An 18071-nucleotide genomic window follows, 5' to 3' on the forward strand; every position below is an offset into this window, starting at 1 on the left:
CTTCCCCTTAGAGCTGCCTGGGCAGGGCACACACAGGAGAGGGAGAGCACAACCACACAAGATGGTCTGTTGAGGTAGGGCTACCTGGAGTACAGTGACTCCAGGGAGGAGGAACCAGAATTTCCCTGATTCAAAGGCCAAAAATTACTTATTTCCTACAAGGGAATTAGTATGTTAATGGCATTCAAATCAAGTGACTCCTCATATTTTTCCAGTCTGGAGACAAATCCAGGAAGGGAACTGTGAAAGTGTACAATTAAATTAGATACCTTAATGCCAAGGCATGGGAATTGCTTACAAATTGTATCACCAGGACAAAGCAATCCGGGTGCTGCATGCTGGCAGCAATACAGATGTGATTGGCTTTCCTGGCAGGGGCTGCAGAGTATATAACAGCTGCTTTGTCTGCTGATGTGCAGTCTCTTTGCCACAAATCCAGTAAAATGCTCTGAACTATGGCTTTCTTTGTGTAACACAGGGTGGTGCATTGGAAGTCCTATATCTTAATACCAGGACATTACTTTACCATAAGCACAGACTCTTTTAGATAATTTTTTTTGTAATTACTTTATTTTAAGGATCCAGTCTAATGCCAAGTGAAGCAAACAAAAAGCTTTCTGTCAACTTCATTGGGCTTTGGATCGGGCCCAATGTCACAATAATGACAGATGGTAAACTGAACAGTGTCGTTTGCGGTAAAGATGCTACAATCCTGGAGCCATCACAGTTTTTGCATAGTACATGCAACTCAAGAGTACAAACAAAAGGAACCCCCAAGCACAAATGAGACCGTCGTCATACGTATGCACAATGTTTAAGGCAAGTAACATCATGTATAAAAGCCAGACGAGACACATTAGGATTATCAAAAGAAATACGTAGCTTGACTAGCACTGAGGAAATAATGTTCCCGTTTCCAAGGAATCTTGTGGCTGTCTCTTGCCACATTACAACGTTGGAACGACTGGCTCATTTTGCAAGCTTAAAATACAGTTTTGCTACCTGCAAGATTCCAGTTTTCTTGAACATTAAGAATGATCCTGGCACAATCTTGTGGTCCATAAAAAACCCCATGGCACTTCTTTGCATGAGCGGGAGTGTTAGCCTTGATTAAATATCCTAGCACCTTAAATTCAGCAAATGCAATGCTTTATATGAGGCTCCATCTAAAATCTATCCAGAAACTGAATCTGGTGCAGAATTCCCATTCTGGTGCTCATGTGGTTACATGGTACTTCCTTTGGGGCAACACACAAACACCTTTGCTTTTGGAATGGCACTGGCAACCTATCAAGTACCATGTAGAATATGAGCTAAGAGCTTTGCCCTATATAAGGCCCTCAGTATCCGGGGACCACATGAACCAAAGAATACCCCTTACTCCATGCCATGCTGCTGCAGTGGGGATTGAGACAAAGGCAGCTGGGTTGGAACCCCAGTAATAGGAGGGCAGAGTGTTCGGCCAGGGGCTCTTCACTGTGACTTGCCCCATCCTAGTTCAAACTCTCCCTAGTGTATTGGCTTGCAGGACAGGCTAGAAGGCCCCTTTTGGATTCCTGAGCTGCGAGGCACTGGGAGGCGTCTTACAGGTGACTGACTGTAAGATGGTGCGGCTCCTGGCAGGTGCTGGATGACAAGCAAATGTTAATGACTGGGCAAAGGGGAATCCTGCAAGGAGGCTGTTGGTTTATACCGCTGTTCTTGCGCAAAAACTTAGTTACAGTATAGTGTCGGAAAACAGGGCTTCTTCCGGAAGAGTTATTCCTCTCCCCACGAGGAATAAGCCCTCTTGTGCAGGAGCTCTTCCACAAGAAGGCAGTGTAGACAGGCAATATGAATTTCTTGCACAAGAAAGCCCTATGGCTAAAATGGCCATCAGAGCTTTGTTGCACAAGAGAGCGTCCACACTGCCATGGCCATCCGAGCTCTCATGCGCAAAAGCACATGGCAGTGTGGACGCGCTCTTGTGGAAGACCTTTTGCACAAGAACTCTTGTGCAAAACAGTTCCTGTGCAAAAAGCCTGCAGTATAGATGTAGCCTTTGTGTATCAGCGTGTAAAGGAAGACTAAGGGAGAGGGAAGAGCATCACTGCCTTTAAACTAGGGTAAATGTTCACTGTTAAGATCAGCCACCAGCAGCACAACAGCTCCCTTCTGTTCCACGCGCAACAATCACACTAACCATGCCTGGGAGGCTCACCCAGTGGGGAGCTGGGGCTGGAAGGAAAGGGAAGCCCCCCGCCACCTTTGAATAGAGTTCATTCCAAGGCTCTGTCTCTGTGGCAGTCTGGTCACTGAATTCAGGGAGCTGTGGCTTAGACCCTGCAGGGGGCGGGGGGGAGGCATAAAGTCTGGAGCTGCTAGCTCAGTTTCAAGCAGAATAAGGAACTACAACGTGTGCCGAGGCCTGGCCTATGATCAGAACGGACATGGTGAGAATGCACTGCTGCAGCCACAGGGTCCAACAGCAGCACATGCACCAAGCTGGCCATGCTGCTAGAAGAGAGAGGAATACCAGCAGCATATAGAGAAGTGCAGGCACAGCTGTCCCAAGAGCCAGAAAGCTGGGATTACCCGGCCTCACTGGACTCCATGGCTATGTCTACACTCGCGGCTTCTTGCGCAAGTAATATGCAAATGAGGCTAAGCGTGGAATATCGCTGAGCCTCATTTGCATACCTAATGAGCCACCATTGTTTTCAGAAGAGGCTCTTGTGCAAGAAGGAGCGTCTACACTGCCCCTTCTTGTGCAAGAAAAACCCTCTTGCGCAATGCCGTTCTTCCTGAAAATAGGTGTAATGGCATCGCACAAGAGGGTTTTTCTTGCGCAAGAAGGGGCAGTGTAGATGCACCTTCTTGCACAAGAGCCTCTGCTGAAAACAATGGTGGCTCATTAGGTATGCAAATGAGGCTCGGCGATATTCCATGCTTAGCCTCATTTGCATATTACTTGCGCAAGAAGCCGCGAGTGTAGACATAGCCCATATGACTAGGAAACCCCCCTTCTTCCCTCTCATACCAGCAGGATGCTCTGGACAGCTGGGGTAGAATGCTTTGGATTTTTCATCAGTTTACACATTTTGAGTTTTCAGACTTTGTTGGAGAAATTTTGCTGGGAAAGAAAACATCCCACTAAGTCTGATTCGCACCATTAAGAAACATGAAAAAAATGTAGTGGCGGCAGATGCCTGAGTGTGTTTAGGTGCATAGAGCTGAATTCTTTGTCTGACAATGTTATAGATAAGTCTCTTGTAGACACATTTCTACTGTAACATGCTATAGAAGTTCTCAGCCCATGGGTAGATACTTTCCCAAAATGTGGTGAAAATTGGTTTGTCTGATTTAAAGCAGATCGTTTTGTCTTGTCTGGATCCAGGCTTTGTTATTATAGAGTTTATAGTGGCAGGGTTGATTTTATATCACCGAAATTAGGATAATAGAGCGAACACTTCCTATTTCCTGGGGATGTTTTGATAAAGTTGTATGACAATAGAATGAGGTCAGCTATTAATTTGTGTTTTAAAATTTCTGATTGCCAGCACTTAGTTGCTGTTATAGATACATAAAGGATGCGGGGAGGGGATGCTGGAAATGCGCTTTCTATTTTTGCACTGGATACTATTAAAGAGGTGTTTCTGAGAAAATACTGGCACTGCCTTGCTCTCAAAGCTGTTTGTGGTGCAGATTCCAGCCACAACCAGTACGTCCACTCTGTTTAGCTACTTTCCCCCTCCACGTGGATTTGTACTAATAAATGACTTTTTAACCCAAAACAAGAAGCCTTATTGGTACTGTGGTCATATACATGTACACACATCACACACAAACATGTTTAAGCAGGAAACATAACATCATTGTGATACAGTGATAGCTCTCATCAGGGAGATAGACACACAAGCCTAACAAGTCTGTAGCTTCAAATCATGGCCACTGAAATTCAAGAGGAGGACCCAGAGCCGGTCCCTAACAGCAGTGCAGTGGTCTAGCGTGTTAAGTCAGCGGTCCATCTATTTGCAAGCTTTCCCCCAGTTCACATGACTGATTCTTTTGACTCTGGTTCCACAGTGCTGGCTGGGGCGGGGGCTTGGTTCCGGTGTGTTACCAGAGGTGACGTTTCCTCTTCAGATTTGCAGTTGGGAATCGCTTCTACGCTGACTTCGTTTAGCTCCGGTTCTTTCGCCTTCGTTTCTTTTTGATTCAGATAATGAAGGATACCTGCTCCCAGGGCATCTCCTTCAACATTCACCACAGTGGTGGTTCGGTCCCTGGTCAATGGCAAAAGCACATACACAACCATTTAAGAGATACGATTTAATACAGGGGGCCATTCCGGCCTGAGGTCAACGGTGACAGAAGGGATACTCAGTTCCTTGCTGCACAGACAGGGCATTAGACATTCTCTACAGGTATCAGGACAGTTTAAGTATTATGGAAATATAGTGTTTTATGGGGAGCGCCACCTATTGGAGTCAGCCAGACTCAATTTCCAAGCCAGGGCTACTCAACTTTGGAAGCCCTGGGGGCTACAATAATACTCACAGCACTTGTCAAGGGTTGCAACTTAAGTGTGGTTGCAGACACATGCAAATATATATGCAAACAGCTTCTTTCACACTGACGGGCACAAATACAAAGATTAAGCCTTAAGCTGCGGCGCCGGACCCACACATGGCCACTGTAAGCCAGTCAGCACCGCTCAGGCTCTGCCCACAAGGCTAAGCAGCCAGCACTTCCCACAATGCCCCAGTGCTCCCGGCACCCCCTCCCTGGGGGCTAGAAACAGCCAGCCCGTCCACCTGCGTCGTTCAGTGCTCACCCCGCCTGGGAGATGCCTCGCCATTGTGAAACGCATTCCCTGTGGTGGCCATATTGGTAAACCCAAACCGCCCTGTGGGCCGCAAACAAATGAGCCGCATGTTTTGTAGACTTGGTCTACACTTCCTCTTCAGCTGCCAGTCCAGCATGTGGCCTCTAGACAGGGGAGGGTGCACAAGTGATGTGCTTTCTCCACTACCCCCAGGCTTCCACTTCTTTCCCTCCACAGCTGTCTCCACCAGCATAGGAACAGAGAGCCATGACTCCATTTCTGAACTTGAGTCCCCTGAATGGCCACTCATGACCCACTGCTCATCCTCCATCAGAGAGGTGGGACAGGCTGCCAGGTGTGCAGTGGGGCTGACAGACTTGCCAAGCCCATGGGAAAAGCAGGAGGGGGGAGCTCTGCACCAGTGGAAGGGTCATGGCTGAGGCTAGCTGCCCCCAGTGCTGCCTGGAGCATGTCGCATGGAGCTCCTGCTGCGATTTAAAGGACGTTTGGGAGTCCCAGACCCTTTTCAATTGCTGGGCTCTTAGAGCCCCTGAAACCCCCAATCAGTGTGTCCGCAAATGTGGCTATGGATGAACTGGGCTCTATGAAAGGGAAGCCTATACTATGGAAGAGCCCCGTCACCCAAAAACTCAGCTAGGCAGCGTGGGGCCCTGTTGCATCTGCTCATGCCTTTCCTCTTCCCGCATTGAGTGCCTTTCTATTTGTGCCTCTGCCCCACCGTGCCCCGGTTCTCATCCACCTTGAACTGGATTGTTTCTCTGCCTTTGCTCCACTCCTCTTCCAGCCTCCCCTCAGCGCAGTGAAACCCTAGCTCGAGTCAGACCCTCCAACCCAGAATGTTCAGGTGCCTATGGAACCAGGCACAAAGACTCACCCGTCACCAGTGTCTCTGTCTCCATTTTGGCACCACACCCCATCCTGATGCCCTTTGGCCACCCAATGCAATTTACAGTGACAAGGGTTCAGCACAAGGGAAGGAGGTTTAATGATCATAGCCTCGCTCTGCTGCGGGAGAGAGGCTGTCTGGTAAGAATGGGCCCATTTCTTTCCTCTGTGCTTTGGGAACCTCACTCAGCCTGCTCTGGGCCTAATTTCACCATCTGCTTAACTTGTGCCTTGGTACTAAGTACTTATTTTATTGTGAAGCACCGAATAAGTCCCCGGCTTACTCCCATCCCCACACCCAGCCTCATCATTATAACCATATACGATGCAACCACAAAGCTGATTTCTGTGCAGTACTGACTCCAGCAACCTGCTGGGTACTTTGGAAGGAAGGTGACTGTGTGGAGGAGGCTTACAATACACAGATCACAGTTCAGCCCTCAGTGAGGAGTGGGCTTAGAGCCATTAAGAGTAGGTAGGTGGGTGAAACTCTGCTGCCCAGGCCAATAGGAATGACTGGGAGTTGGACCCTATGGGTATGTCTACACTAGCTCGCTAGTTTGAGCTAGGTAGGCAAATGAGGGCAATCGGAGTTGCAAATGAAGCCACGAGGAGTAACGGTAGTTCGAATTAGAGATCCTAATTCGAACTACCTACTCCGTGCCGCGTGTAACCATGGGCACAGAGTTCGGACTAAGGGAGATTTAAAAATGGCGGCGCCCGGGAAGATGCAAATGAAGCCCTGGATATTTAAATCCCTGGCTTCATTTGCAACTCCGGTTGCCCTCATTTGCCTACCTAGCTCAAACTACCGAGTGTAGACATACCCCATGAGTCTAAGGGTGTGTCTAGACTACTGAGTTTTGTCGACAAAAGTGGACTTTTGTCGACAAAACTATACCTGCGTCTACACTACCGCTGAGTTTTGTCAACATAACGTCGACAGAACTCAGCAGTTTTGTCGACGCTGGTAAACCTCATTTTACGAGGCATAACACCTTCTGTCGACAAGAGTTCTGTCGACAAGAAGGTGTTATTGCCTGTAGGGTTGCGACTAGACTACAGGGTTTTGTCGACAAAGCAGCTTGCTTTGTCGACAGAACTGAATGTGTCTAGACGCTCTATGTCGACAGAAGTTTTGTCAACAAAACTTCCGTCGACAAAACCCTGTAGTTTAGACGTACCCTAAGACTGGAGGCCATAAGATATTGCTTGAGCAGAAAGGAAAGGCGAAGAGACCCATTTTGGATAGCTCAATACAGTGACGTGAGAGCTAATTATGCCTTTCAGATATTTGCAGCTGGTCCCCATGTCACTCAACTGAGCTATACAGAGTCTCTCCTGGGAGTGGAGTTATTCAGGGTGGTACGAGGGGCTAAATCTAGGAGTAACAAGAAGCTAGTATGAACAGCTAGATAAAATGCTTCCCGCTTCGATCTGCCCAGCTGTGGGATGATCTCCCCTGATTTCAGAAGGGAGGTTTGTGTTGGTAAGAACTGAGCAGAACTGAAGAAGAACATCAGAATTTAGGCCCTACCTGGCTTTCCAACAAGCAAGCCAGGAGAGGTGCAAAAATAGCTAACTAAACTCATGATCAATGCACACACTGCTCTTGCACCAATAACCTGTTAATGCAAGCGTATTGGCTCTATCATCTGATGATCATTGCTTGTCCCCCGACTCCGCTCCTCTGCTAACGTGGGACTGTAGCTTACATTCCCTGGTCCTTTCTCTAATCGAGTTTTAAATGTCTGAAGCAACAGACCACGTATTGCTTTCCCCATCGTACAAGTCTAATGGATGCTTAGGAAGCTTTTCCCCATTATTCAGCCTCTGTTCTTTTTCTTCTAATTTCTAGCAATACCCTCTTGTATAGTTCTAAATAATTCCTCTTAAGGAAACTGTAGCCAATGGGAGTTTTCGCCTCAGCAAACATTAAGTAAAATTTGAATAAGTACTTTAGGATCTGTCCCACAGTTCCTAATAACTGAAACTGAGTGGTGTTATTCTTTGCCTTCTGGTGAAGCGTGTGTGTGTGGGAGGGAGAAGGTAAACTCAACACACAACTTGGTGATTTGAGTTTTTATTTTCCAGACTTCTTTGGTTCCCTCCCCCCCCCCCCAGCAATGATCACGAGAGAATATTTACTTTTTCAACCACATATGCAGCAGCTGATAATGCATATTACACAGTACTTACACAATCCAGTCCACTGCTAATATCAAGGAGAGATCGTGCGTAGGAAGTCCAATGGCCTCTAAGATAATAGCAATGGTCAAAACTCCTCCAGCTGGGACTCCAGCTGCTCCGACGCTGGCTGCAGTGGCAGTCACACTGAGAATGTTTTCAAACAGGAGTTAGTGCCATTTCAGTAACACACCCATTCTATAGGGACAGGGCATATTTTCCTGTAGTGGCAGTTTTAACCAAAGCAAAAGGAGGGGGGCAAATGTAACTTTTGTCTGCAAATTCTTCCATATCGGGCTGTGTATTCTGGTGTCCAATCATGAATATCAATAGGACATTAGGAAAAACTTTCTAACTGTCAAGATGGTTAAACACTGGAGTAAATTGCCTAGGGAGGTTGTGGAATCTCCATCAGAGATATTTAAGAGCAGCTTAGATAGGTATCTATCAGGGATGACTAGATGGTGCTTGGTCCTGCTGTGAGGGCGGGGGATTGGACTTGATTACCTCTCAAGGCCCTTTCAGTTCTAGTGTTCTATGAATACTGTGGGGGTATGGAGTGCTGTTTTTTTGCAAGCCTCAAAACTAGCTGTCCAAGTAAGACTCTGCTGCTAGTGCTGCCTGTGTATTTTCTGATGAACAACATGCATCAGAGTGTATTTCTGCCACATGTGCACAAAATAACATCAACCCAAGTGTTCTGGATGCTTTGCAGCCAGAATTAGACCTGGTCCTGCCCAGAGGCGTGCTAATGATCCGAATGAATAGCTTGTCGGAAAAAGAGCCAGGGCAGGAAGCCAATAGCAGGAATAGGGATGGCTGTGAGAAGGGGGAGCGCTTGGAATATGGAGGACACAGAGAAGGGGGCATGAAATTACTTAGCTTGATGTCCAGGTGTCAGGGAAAGGGGAGTGTTAAGATGGGGTAAGTTCTATACAAATGGCATTTTTGAGATGCACTAGATGCATTTAAGATTCAGATCAAGCCCTTAATCTCCACATTTATAAAACCTCCCTAAATTCCCATACACATCAAACTCTGTTGTACTGTTGGATAACATATTTCATGGCCATTTACAGACTGCAGTTTGGCGGCCTGGTTTATGTTGCTAACCCTCCAGGATTGTCCTGGAGTCTCCAGGAATTAAAGATTAGGTCATGGGATGAAATCTCCGGGGGTCGGTCCAACCAAAACTGGCAACCATGGGTCTGGCCTTTGGACTGCCAGGTATTTAAAAAAATTGTGTTTAAAACCAGAAGAACCCAAGGCTTCACATTGGCATTTGGGGCCAGGGAGATGGGGTTTGAATCACAAGCAACTTACAGAATAGTAAAGATTTGTCCAGCATTGAGGTCAACGTTGTTCAGCTGAGCAATAAACACAGCTGCCACACACTGGAATATTGCGGCTCCATCCATGTTCACTGTGGCCCCAATAGGAAGGATGAATCTACTGATCCTTTTGTCTACGCCATTGTTTTCTTCAATGCACTTGATCATTGATGGGAGAGTAGCTGAGCTACACAGAGACAAGAAAAAAAAAGACAATCATGGAGCAGTACTGCCCTGTCCGACCCAGGGTATGTGCTGTAGGTTTACTGCTGTCAGAATTCTAGGCCACGATTTTCAACACTGACTAGTGACTTTGGATGCCTGATCTGAGAGTTTCTAAAAGGGCCTGATTTTCAAAGGGCAGGTGGGCGCTCAGAACTTTCTGAAAATCGGGATATTTTATAGGGCCTCAAATTGGGTAGCGTAAAACTGAGTCTCCCCAGATCACTAATTCCTTTTGCAAATCTTGGTCAACCGCTTTGCAAATTCTCAGCAAAAGCAAAAGTAGTATTGCCTGGTTAGGGGAGTTTTTCTTTAAATGGGAAAGTAAACATCCCCCAGTCTTTCATGCCTTGTTGCTGAAGAGTGGCATTTGATGAAATAAGGGCTGCACCTCACTGCTAGTAATGGCATCAGTATTGCAAAAGGTTACGCCTGGACGCATAGCTACCCTTTCAGGTGTCCCACTGACATCAGTGGGTATCTGTCAGGAAGGTACCAGATGCCTAAACACAGTCCTTTGCAGGGCCAATACTTGCATCTGAAACTTATTCAAATTAAAACCTGGAATTAGCATAATATTATTATGTATCAGAAACAAGCACACTAGCACACCTTGAACAAGTGGCAAAGGCCGTTGCAAACGGTGTTATAAGTCCCAGGAGAAAGCTGAAAGGATTTTTGCGTGTGAATGCAAAATACACAAGTGGCAAAATGATTCCTCCATGGATGACGTGACCCAGAATTGAGGCAAAGATGTATTTTCCCAGGCTGGTTACCAGAAGGACAATATCTTCCATTTCCACAATCTTGCTTCCAACAAGGAACGTAATGCCAATAGGCACGTACCTGTATAAAGAAAAACAAAGGTTGTTTTTGATTAATATTAAACCAAAGCCTTAGAAAGATACATGGTGCTTTCATTTTTAGGGGCCAAATTCTTCCTGCCAGGAAACCTGTATACAGCACTCTGTCCCTCCTCAAAGGTGGGATCTGCAGTCAATTTCATGCCTGCAGAAACAGAACATGAGGGCCTTGCACTAATGCTAAGTAAATGACCACGGCCTGAGTTCTCTCATAGTTGCTAAAGGGGATGTTGTCAGAATGAATAAGCTGTCACTGGCCCCTGGCCTGAAAGAGACATCGAGGAAGGCTGTAAGTGGCCCTCCAGAGTGGAGATGGTGTAGGAATGCTCCAGGAGATTGCATGCCCATAGGAGAGAGTGCAGAAGATGTCTATTGTGGAGATTTTTCCATTAGTGAGATGCCCGGTGAGTTCCTGAAGCCCAGAAGGCACAGGGCTAGTCCAGGCAAGGCATTTAACGTGTGTATTTTTCTACAACAATGGAACGTCTGGAGTCTTACTGGGGCCCATAGCTTGCCACACACCCCTATCTATGGACACACCAAATCTTCAAACATCAAGAACGTGTTTGTCGTTTCCTTTGTCAGCAACCGTTTGCAGTCCTCAAAGAGGGAACTTCTTGGGAGCTGCATTTAGGCCCCAAACATGTTTCCAGCCTCGCTGTGTGCTAGGGAATTCCCTGGAGGCTCGGAGAAAGAAATTCTCACTGCAGCTCAGCAGCTACTACTCCAGTTTCAAAGGTTACTGCAGTCCTGGGGGTCCCCATGCTATAGCTGGTCAATCAGTATAGGAGCAGTTTCTCTGGCATGTCCGCTCCTCTTCCATTCCACAGTCTGCCCCTGCCCTCAGAGAACTAATGTCACCTCTTGTGCAACTCCCCAGTCCCCCAGCTGGTCTGGGTGAGCAGCTGCTCCCACTTCTTGGCTGGTATGATAAGGGCTTCCCATCTGATTTCAATTTATTTTAAACGCTGGCTGACAACAGCCCTTAAAGATTTGGTGGCTGGGCTTGATTCAGAGTGAGAAGCAATTCAAGCCACTTGTCTTATAACAGTTTTGCCCTTCCCTGGCTTACTTGAGAAGTGTGAGATGTTGGATAAATACCAGGAGAATGCAGCCTTAGAGAAGGAAGGAGCAGAAGTGAGAATTAATGTACATTGCCACGTCGGGCTCAGAGGCATTCCAATAATCCACAAAGAAAAGGATTACACTTGGTGATTAATGTCAGGAAAGTTAGCTTCATAATGAGCCCAGTACAAGAACCACCACCTCTCAGGTTTTGATAGCTTAGGAATTACACTTCTGAGTGAAAGCCTTAAGCGGCTTTGAGACTTTTAAAGTTAAATCCCTAATGATAGAAATGAACATAAAGGTCTGAATTTATAAGGTCACATGTTTTGTTGACTCCATTTCATCTCTTGGGGGGAAAAACAGCAGTTCAAGTGGAAAAACTTTCAGGATGTATGTACACGGAGTTAGGAAAGGACAGAGCATAATGTGAGAGACTTCCTGAATGGTGGCTGGTTTTCTCTACAGCAGTTTCACCAACTAAAGTAAGATGCTATTTCCTACGCGTTGTTTGATTGACAGAATGATATTCCCCACAGGTAGTTTGAGTCTCTTATACAAGATGTAACCTCCAGCCATTCAATATGCAGTATGTAATGAAAGGAAGGCATGGCATTTGGGGCTCTGATTTGGATTTTACTTTTACATGTTAAATTATTAAACCTGGAAGAGTTTTTAAAATCTCACTTTCCTCTTTCTGCTGTTTCTTCACTTCATGATGTGTTCTTGGCTTAAGACAATGGAAAAACAAATCAATGGATTCACTTTCCTTTATAGCCTTAATATTGCACTGGTCAAGTTGCAACGACCACAAGGGAATACTTACTTTTTAAAAACTGACATTTCCACTGGATTAAAAATGTATTTACTGGAAACATTTATGGTTGACTGAAACTTTTGTAAAATGTTGGGACAAATTAGTTCACCTGGTTCCAGTTATCTTTTACTGTAATTGTACTTATGGCTTAATTTCTATACTTGCGCTATTAGGATAGTTAGTTCTCTTCCCATTTTAGCAAGGTCCTAAAACTCTCTGGTGGCAAATGTCACACAAATGTGTGCCTTACTGCTCTGAGTGTTCACTGATTGGAAATGGCTGGACGTCGGAGAAGTGGGTGAAGGTGAGGTTCTGCTAATTACAATTCTACAGGAGGAGACAAAATAAGCTATCATCAGAGGTTTAGCCTCCTTAGAAAATACACAGCTATCTAGCAGATGAGGGAGGAAGGTTGTCTAGGAGACTAGCAACGTAAATGAGATGTTGAGTTGCCAACCCCCCACAATTGTCTTGGAGCTACATCATGTGATAAAATCTCAGGAATATAGCCATCTAAAATTGGCAACCCTCTCTGTATGTTGGAAGTACTGACTCTTTCCTACGCAGAACATGAAAGCGGTTTTTCCCTATATGAGATGAGGCCTAAGATCTAAGGTAAAATCCTGGCTCCACTGAAGTCAATAACAAAACACTTGTTGACTTCAATAAGGTCAAGATTTTCACCCATTCTGTCACTCTAATGGGAACTCCTAACTACTCTTGTTATATGAAGGGACTGGAATTTTGAGTGGTGTTTTGACACAGCTCTGCATTCTGTAACCAAGCACTTCTTCAGCAGCAGACTAGTCTCAAATCATAAGACAAAGGAATAAACTAAAATATGTGATCACAACTATGCACCTAGTTTGTATGAGCAATTACTACAACTTTGCATGCAAGCTGGGTTTCTCCATGTATAAAATTCTCAACTTGCCTCTGCATTCAGTCGCGTCGCAAAAGAATTAGGCACGTAATTGTGTGCTGACCCAGGCTTCTGGTGCTTTGAAAAAACTAGGAATGTGATAGTGTATATGTTTAAATGGATGCACACAAGTTCCTCCTCCACTCCACTGCTGCCTTTATATCAGAGGCAGCAGTGTGTGTGGGGAGGATGGGGGAAGGTGGTAGCTGGTGCACACAGAGAGCCAACTTTTAAACAGACTCCCTGCAAGCACTAGCTGCCATGGAGATGCCTCCCCTCCGCCGCGGTTAAACGAGTAACCGCTGCACATTTCAGCAGTTACACGTTTACAAAAGAGAGACACTTTTTAAAACAAGGCTTGATTTTTAAAGTAATCAAACTGGAGTCCTGTAACTGATTCCTAGTGGACTGACTGTCCTTTTCAAGAGACAGATCCCCTACAGCGCAAATGACCTTTTGGGTCCCTCTCATGTGCAAATAACAAGGTTGCAGTCTTTATTTTCAAAAGGCATCGAGAAACACAGGAGGATATGCAGTTGGCAAAACAGCCATGAAGTACCTGACTGATTGCACTGATGCTATGCCATTCATTCTTGATTCTGAAGGAGATGGCATCAAAAACCCAGCTAGATGAGTAAAGACAGACATGCCTAAACCAGGAAGCACTGCTGCCATAGTTACCTATTAACAGTCACACTTACCACATAATCCAAGACACCAAGACCATAGTTGCCTCATTGAATGAGTTAAAGAAACGAATCAGGTCTTCTCCTTCTGGACCAAGCTTTTTCAAAGCGACTCCTAAAACCAGAGCAAACAAAACCAGGCCCAGAATATTCATCCCTTCGATCTCGGTGCCAACAGGGATCTGTGGTATCAAAATAAAGAGCGTGTTAGTTAGGCATCATACCAATGTGAAATTGAACATAGGGATGTAAAAGGTTAACCAGTTACCCATGAAGCATCACTCCTGCGTGGTGATGCTTACTGGGTAAGCCGGGGTGGGCAAACATTTTTGATGTGGGGAGCACTCCAAGAATTTGGAAAGTGGTTGAGGGTCGCACTTTTCCATATTAATGGAGGCGGTGCGGGGTCTGGGATGGAGGTCGGGGACAGAAAGGAGCTTGAAGTAATCATAGAATAATAGGACTGGAAGGGACCTCGAGAGGTCATAGAGTCCAGCCCCCTGCCCTCAAGGCAGGATCAAGCTCCGTCTACACCATCCCTGACAGATGTCTATCTAACCTGTTCTTAAATATCTCCAGAGAGGGAGATTCAGAGAGGGAGTAATGGACTGGGGTGCAGGAAAGCGTGTGGGGGCTGGGAGAGAGTTTGGGTAAAGGAGGCAGTTGTGATCTGGGTTAGGGAACTGGGGTGCAGAAGTTTAGGTTGTGACCTGGGGAAGTGGACTAGGGAGCAAGAGGGGGTGGAGGGGTTTGAGCTGTCACCTAGAGCAGGAGGGGGTTGTGACTGGGGGCAGGAAACTGGAGTGCAAGAGGCGGTGCAGGGGTTTGGGTTGTGACCTGGGCCAGGGATTGGGGTGCAGGATCTGGGAGGGGATCTGGAGGCAGGAGGGGGCAGAGGGTTTGGGTTATGTGGGGCAGCAGTGCAGGAGAAGGGGCAGAGGGTTTGGGTTGTGACTTCGGAGAGGAGGGGGCTGTGACCTAGGGTAGGGGATTGGGGTGCAGGATCTGGGACAGGATATGGAGGCAGGAAGGGGGCAGAGAGTTTGGGTTATGTGGGGTGGGGGGGGCAAAGGGTTGGGGTACCAGAGGCAGGCTCTAACTGGGAGACTTACCTGCTTGACTCCCAGCCACCAACCTTCTCAAGCAGACCCCCTGCCTGCCCCGCCCCCACACTGGCTGCAAGGGCCATGTGGTTTTTGAACAGCTACGAGCTTGAGGGCTGGGGGGCACAGTGCTTCCTGAGCTGCCTGTTAACAGGCAGCTCCCAATGGCCAAAACCGACCAATGGGGTTGTGCTGGGGGTGGGAGCAGTGTGTGAAGCAGCGTCTCAAATAGAACCCAGCTTCAGGTTCTCTTATCAGTGTGCCGAGGGGGAGTGGCAGGCAGGGAATCTGCCTGAGTCTCCCCACTGCATCCACAGGCCAAAGCTGGTGGCTTGGCAGGCCAAATCCAGCCCACAGAGGCCTGGGGTAAGCAGTTAACTGGCAGCCCGCCTGAGCCCGAGCAGCCTGCGGTGCAGTGGGCCAGCCTGGGCTGGAGCAGCCCCCTGTCTGCATTACGGGTTGGAGGGAGGGGGGCGCTCCAGCCTGCCCACAGGATCCCAGTTAACTTTTTAAACAGGATTTTACATCCCTAATTGAGTATAAATGACCCTCTTGTTGTTTTGCCCTGTGATAAGTCTGAAATCAGCATGGCAGAACCTCCTACAGAATGGAAAGAGACATTATGCAAAGCAACTCAACAATACTGTAGTGGAATTAGAAAGGAATGTGCTTCTGTGTCCGTTTTCATGGGAGTTAGTTAAGGTCTGATCCTGCAGTCCGTGGACATACAAGCTTCCCCACTGCCATCAGTAGTAGTTATGTAGGCACAGGGCAAGACTGGCACAGGGCAAAATAGTGACAAATCACTCATGGCTAGAACAGAACTAGGGCACTAATTAAAATCTGTTCTCCACATCCCTGGGAGGGAGCACGTTCAGGTACCAAAGCCTCAGTGCTTCTCCTATATTTTTGCAAAGCAGGTAATTACCCATATCTACTGATAATACTTCACATTATTTTGTGGGAGGAACCAAAACCGATTCATACTTATTTCCAGCCTCCCCCATTACAACTTTAGGCAAACAGCTTCCCGCAGTCTAGACCCCATGAATTGCTATTGGTTAGCTAGTGATATATTTGTCTTCAATGTTTAGCCAGTTGGCTGTCGTGATCCTTCACTAAGGCTTGACAGCCTGAGAGTCCAACGCTGGAACAGACTTAATGAACCCTTGTAAAGGGGATTGCCTCTAGGCTGCCTCCAACCCGTGGCTGGTGGAATTTTATCCCAGGTATTACAAGCCACCTGGAGAACGGCGTTTATTGGAATGTCTCGTGACATCCTTGCAACACGTCCAAAAAGCATAAGGTGCTGCCTGCAGACAGTGGCCCAAATGACCATAAACATCTGCATTACAGATGAAATCTTTCCACTTTATGCCTAATATATGACTTTGGCATTTTGTGCAGAAAGTCTCTGGGTTTGTCCAGTCTGTGCCACCTACTGTCCATGTCTCACAGCCATACAACAGTATGGGAAGGATAAAGCTTGAATAAATCCTGAACTTGATGCTGATGCCATATTCACTGCAAACAACCCCTGGCAGATGCCACGAGGCCAATCTGATGTAGAACCTTGGTGTGAGGACTAGAGGAGCTGTAAGTATAGAACCCAAATAGCAAAAGCTGGAATCCGATTTGATGGTTTCATTGTTCAAAGAGTTTGACGTCACAGGCAGACCCGGTCCTAGATTTTGCAGTTTTGTCTTTGACCATGAAACATGGAGACCAATCTTAGCTGACTCCTCCTCACGCTGGAGCGCCCCCACAAAACCTGTACTAAAATCAACATCATCTGTGCAGTCAAGGTCTGTGAGCGAGGGATCACCCATCTCCATGCCCAGGGACCGGATGGAAAGCTGCTTTATGAAATCCATTGTCTGACAAAAGAATGCAGAGGCCACAATGTAACACCGGATACTGATTTAAAAGGCGCTTACAGCCGGTTCCACAGACAAACATGGGCAGTGGTTCTATTATGCAGCTCTCTAGTCAACTCCAGCAGACTGATAGGGACACCTACGCCTTTTATGGCCTTCCATAATATAACATCGTCTACTGAATCAAATGCAGTCTGAAGAAAAACATACGCTACGTGCAAGAGCTTCCTGAACTCACAATATATTCCTGACAAGTGAAAGGCCAAAATGGTGTTTAATATGTCCCGACAGATTCAACAGATGGTATTTAGAAAAGGTGATGGAAAATAGTGAAAAGTTCCTATTCCCTCTTTCTCAGTCAGCCCCATCAGACTTAGACAGCACCGATGAAAACATTCTTCTTGTTTTCAGAAATAGTTTGGCTAATTGGGTGCAAGTAAGAGGATAACAAAACTGATCTAGCTTTTCACATAAATGAGCTCATGATGTGCTGACAATCCCTCTTTGCTGTGCCTTTTGAACTCCTTTCCCCAGAAGAACTGTGGGCTTGTTTGGCATAACAACGAAATAGGATTTGACTGAGTGCACTCATGGTTTAATAAAAATACAATCGTTTTGACAAACTTTTTTTTTCCCACTGGCAGCACATGCTGCTTAATATCCCAGGTTGTTTTATTAGCTCGTCTTAGCACAATAAAAGATTAGACTAGTGACTTCCAGAAGGTTTAGATTTCTGGCTACTTAAGGCAGACATCTGCTCAGCACCAGAAAGATAAATATATTCCTGGACAGAAGTTTAAAATGTAAAATAAATGTTGACAATTTCATAACACTGATGCACTTCAAATAAAACCAGCAATTTTAAAAGAGAGAATCCTTGTTTGAACAGTGTATCAGTGAATTGATAGTCTCTGATTGCCCTTGAATAACCACAGACAGAAACAAAGGACTGTCTAGAATAGGAGAAAGCGAACATTTTATCAGTGATTCTCAAACTGTGGGTTGAAACCCCACAGTGGGTCACGAGTCATGACCCTATTTTAATGGGGTTGACAGGGCTGGCATTAGACTTGCTGGGGCCCAGATCCTAAGCCAAAGTCTGAGCCACACTCCCAGGGTGGAAACTCAAGGATGTCAGACCAGGAGGGTGGGGGTCAGGTTACAGGCCCTCTTCCTGGGGTCATGCAGTAATCTGTACTGTCTGGGGAGGAGAGGGAAGGACAGGAGGCACAGTGCAATGAAGTTTGAGACCTGGTGAATTATACAGAAAAAAATACCAGTATAA

At 46.3% G+C, this 18071-nt stretch overlaps 1 protein-coding gene across 1 annotated transcript in view; it reads right to left on the minus strand.

The window, feature by feature from the left end:
* Positions 1–548: 548 nt before the first annotated feature.
* The window catches only part of SLC1A4 (solute carrier family 1 member 4), a 48603-nt gene continuing 31080 nt past the window's right edge, over positions 549–18071 (minus strand). Inside the window, exons 4-8 of the mRNA XM_014569035.2 lie at positions 13822–13988; positions 10066–10299; positions 9224–9418; positions 7913–8047; positions 549–4265 (exon numbers count right to left, since the gene is read on the minus strand). Coding sequence (XP_014424521.2) covers positions 4031–4265; positions 7913–8047; positions 9224–9418; positions 10066–10299; positions 13822–13988 — 966 coding nt within the window. The 3' untranslated portion in view covers positions 549–4030. The remainder of the gene's footprint in view (positions 4266–7912; positions 8048–9223; positions 9419–10065; positions 10300–13821; positions 13989–18071) is intronic.

This window comes from Pelodiscus sinensis, chromosome 3 (genome assembly GCF_049634645.1).
Source record: "Pelodiscus sinensis isolate JC-2024 chromosome 3, ASM4963464v1, whole genome shotgun sequence".
Taxonomy (NCBI): Eukaryota; Metazoa; Chordata; order Testudines; family Trionychidae; genus Pelodiscus; species Pelodiscus sinensis.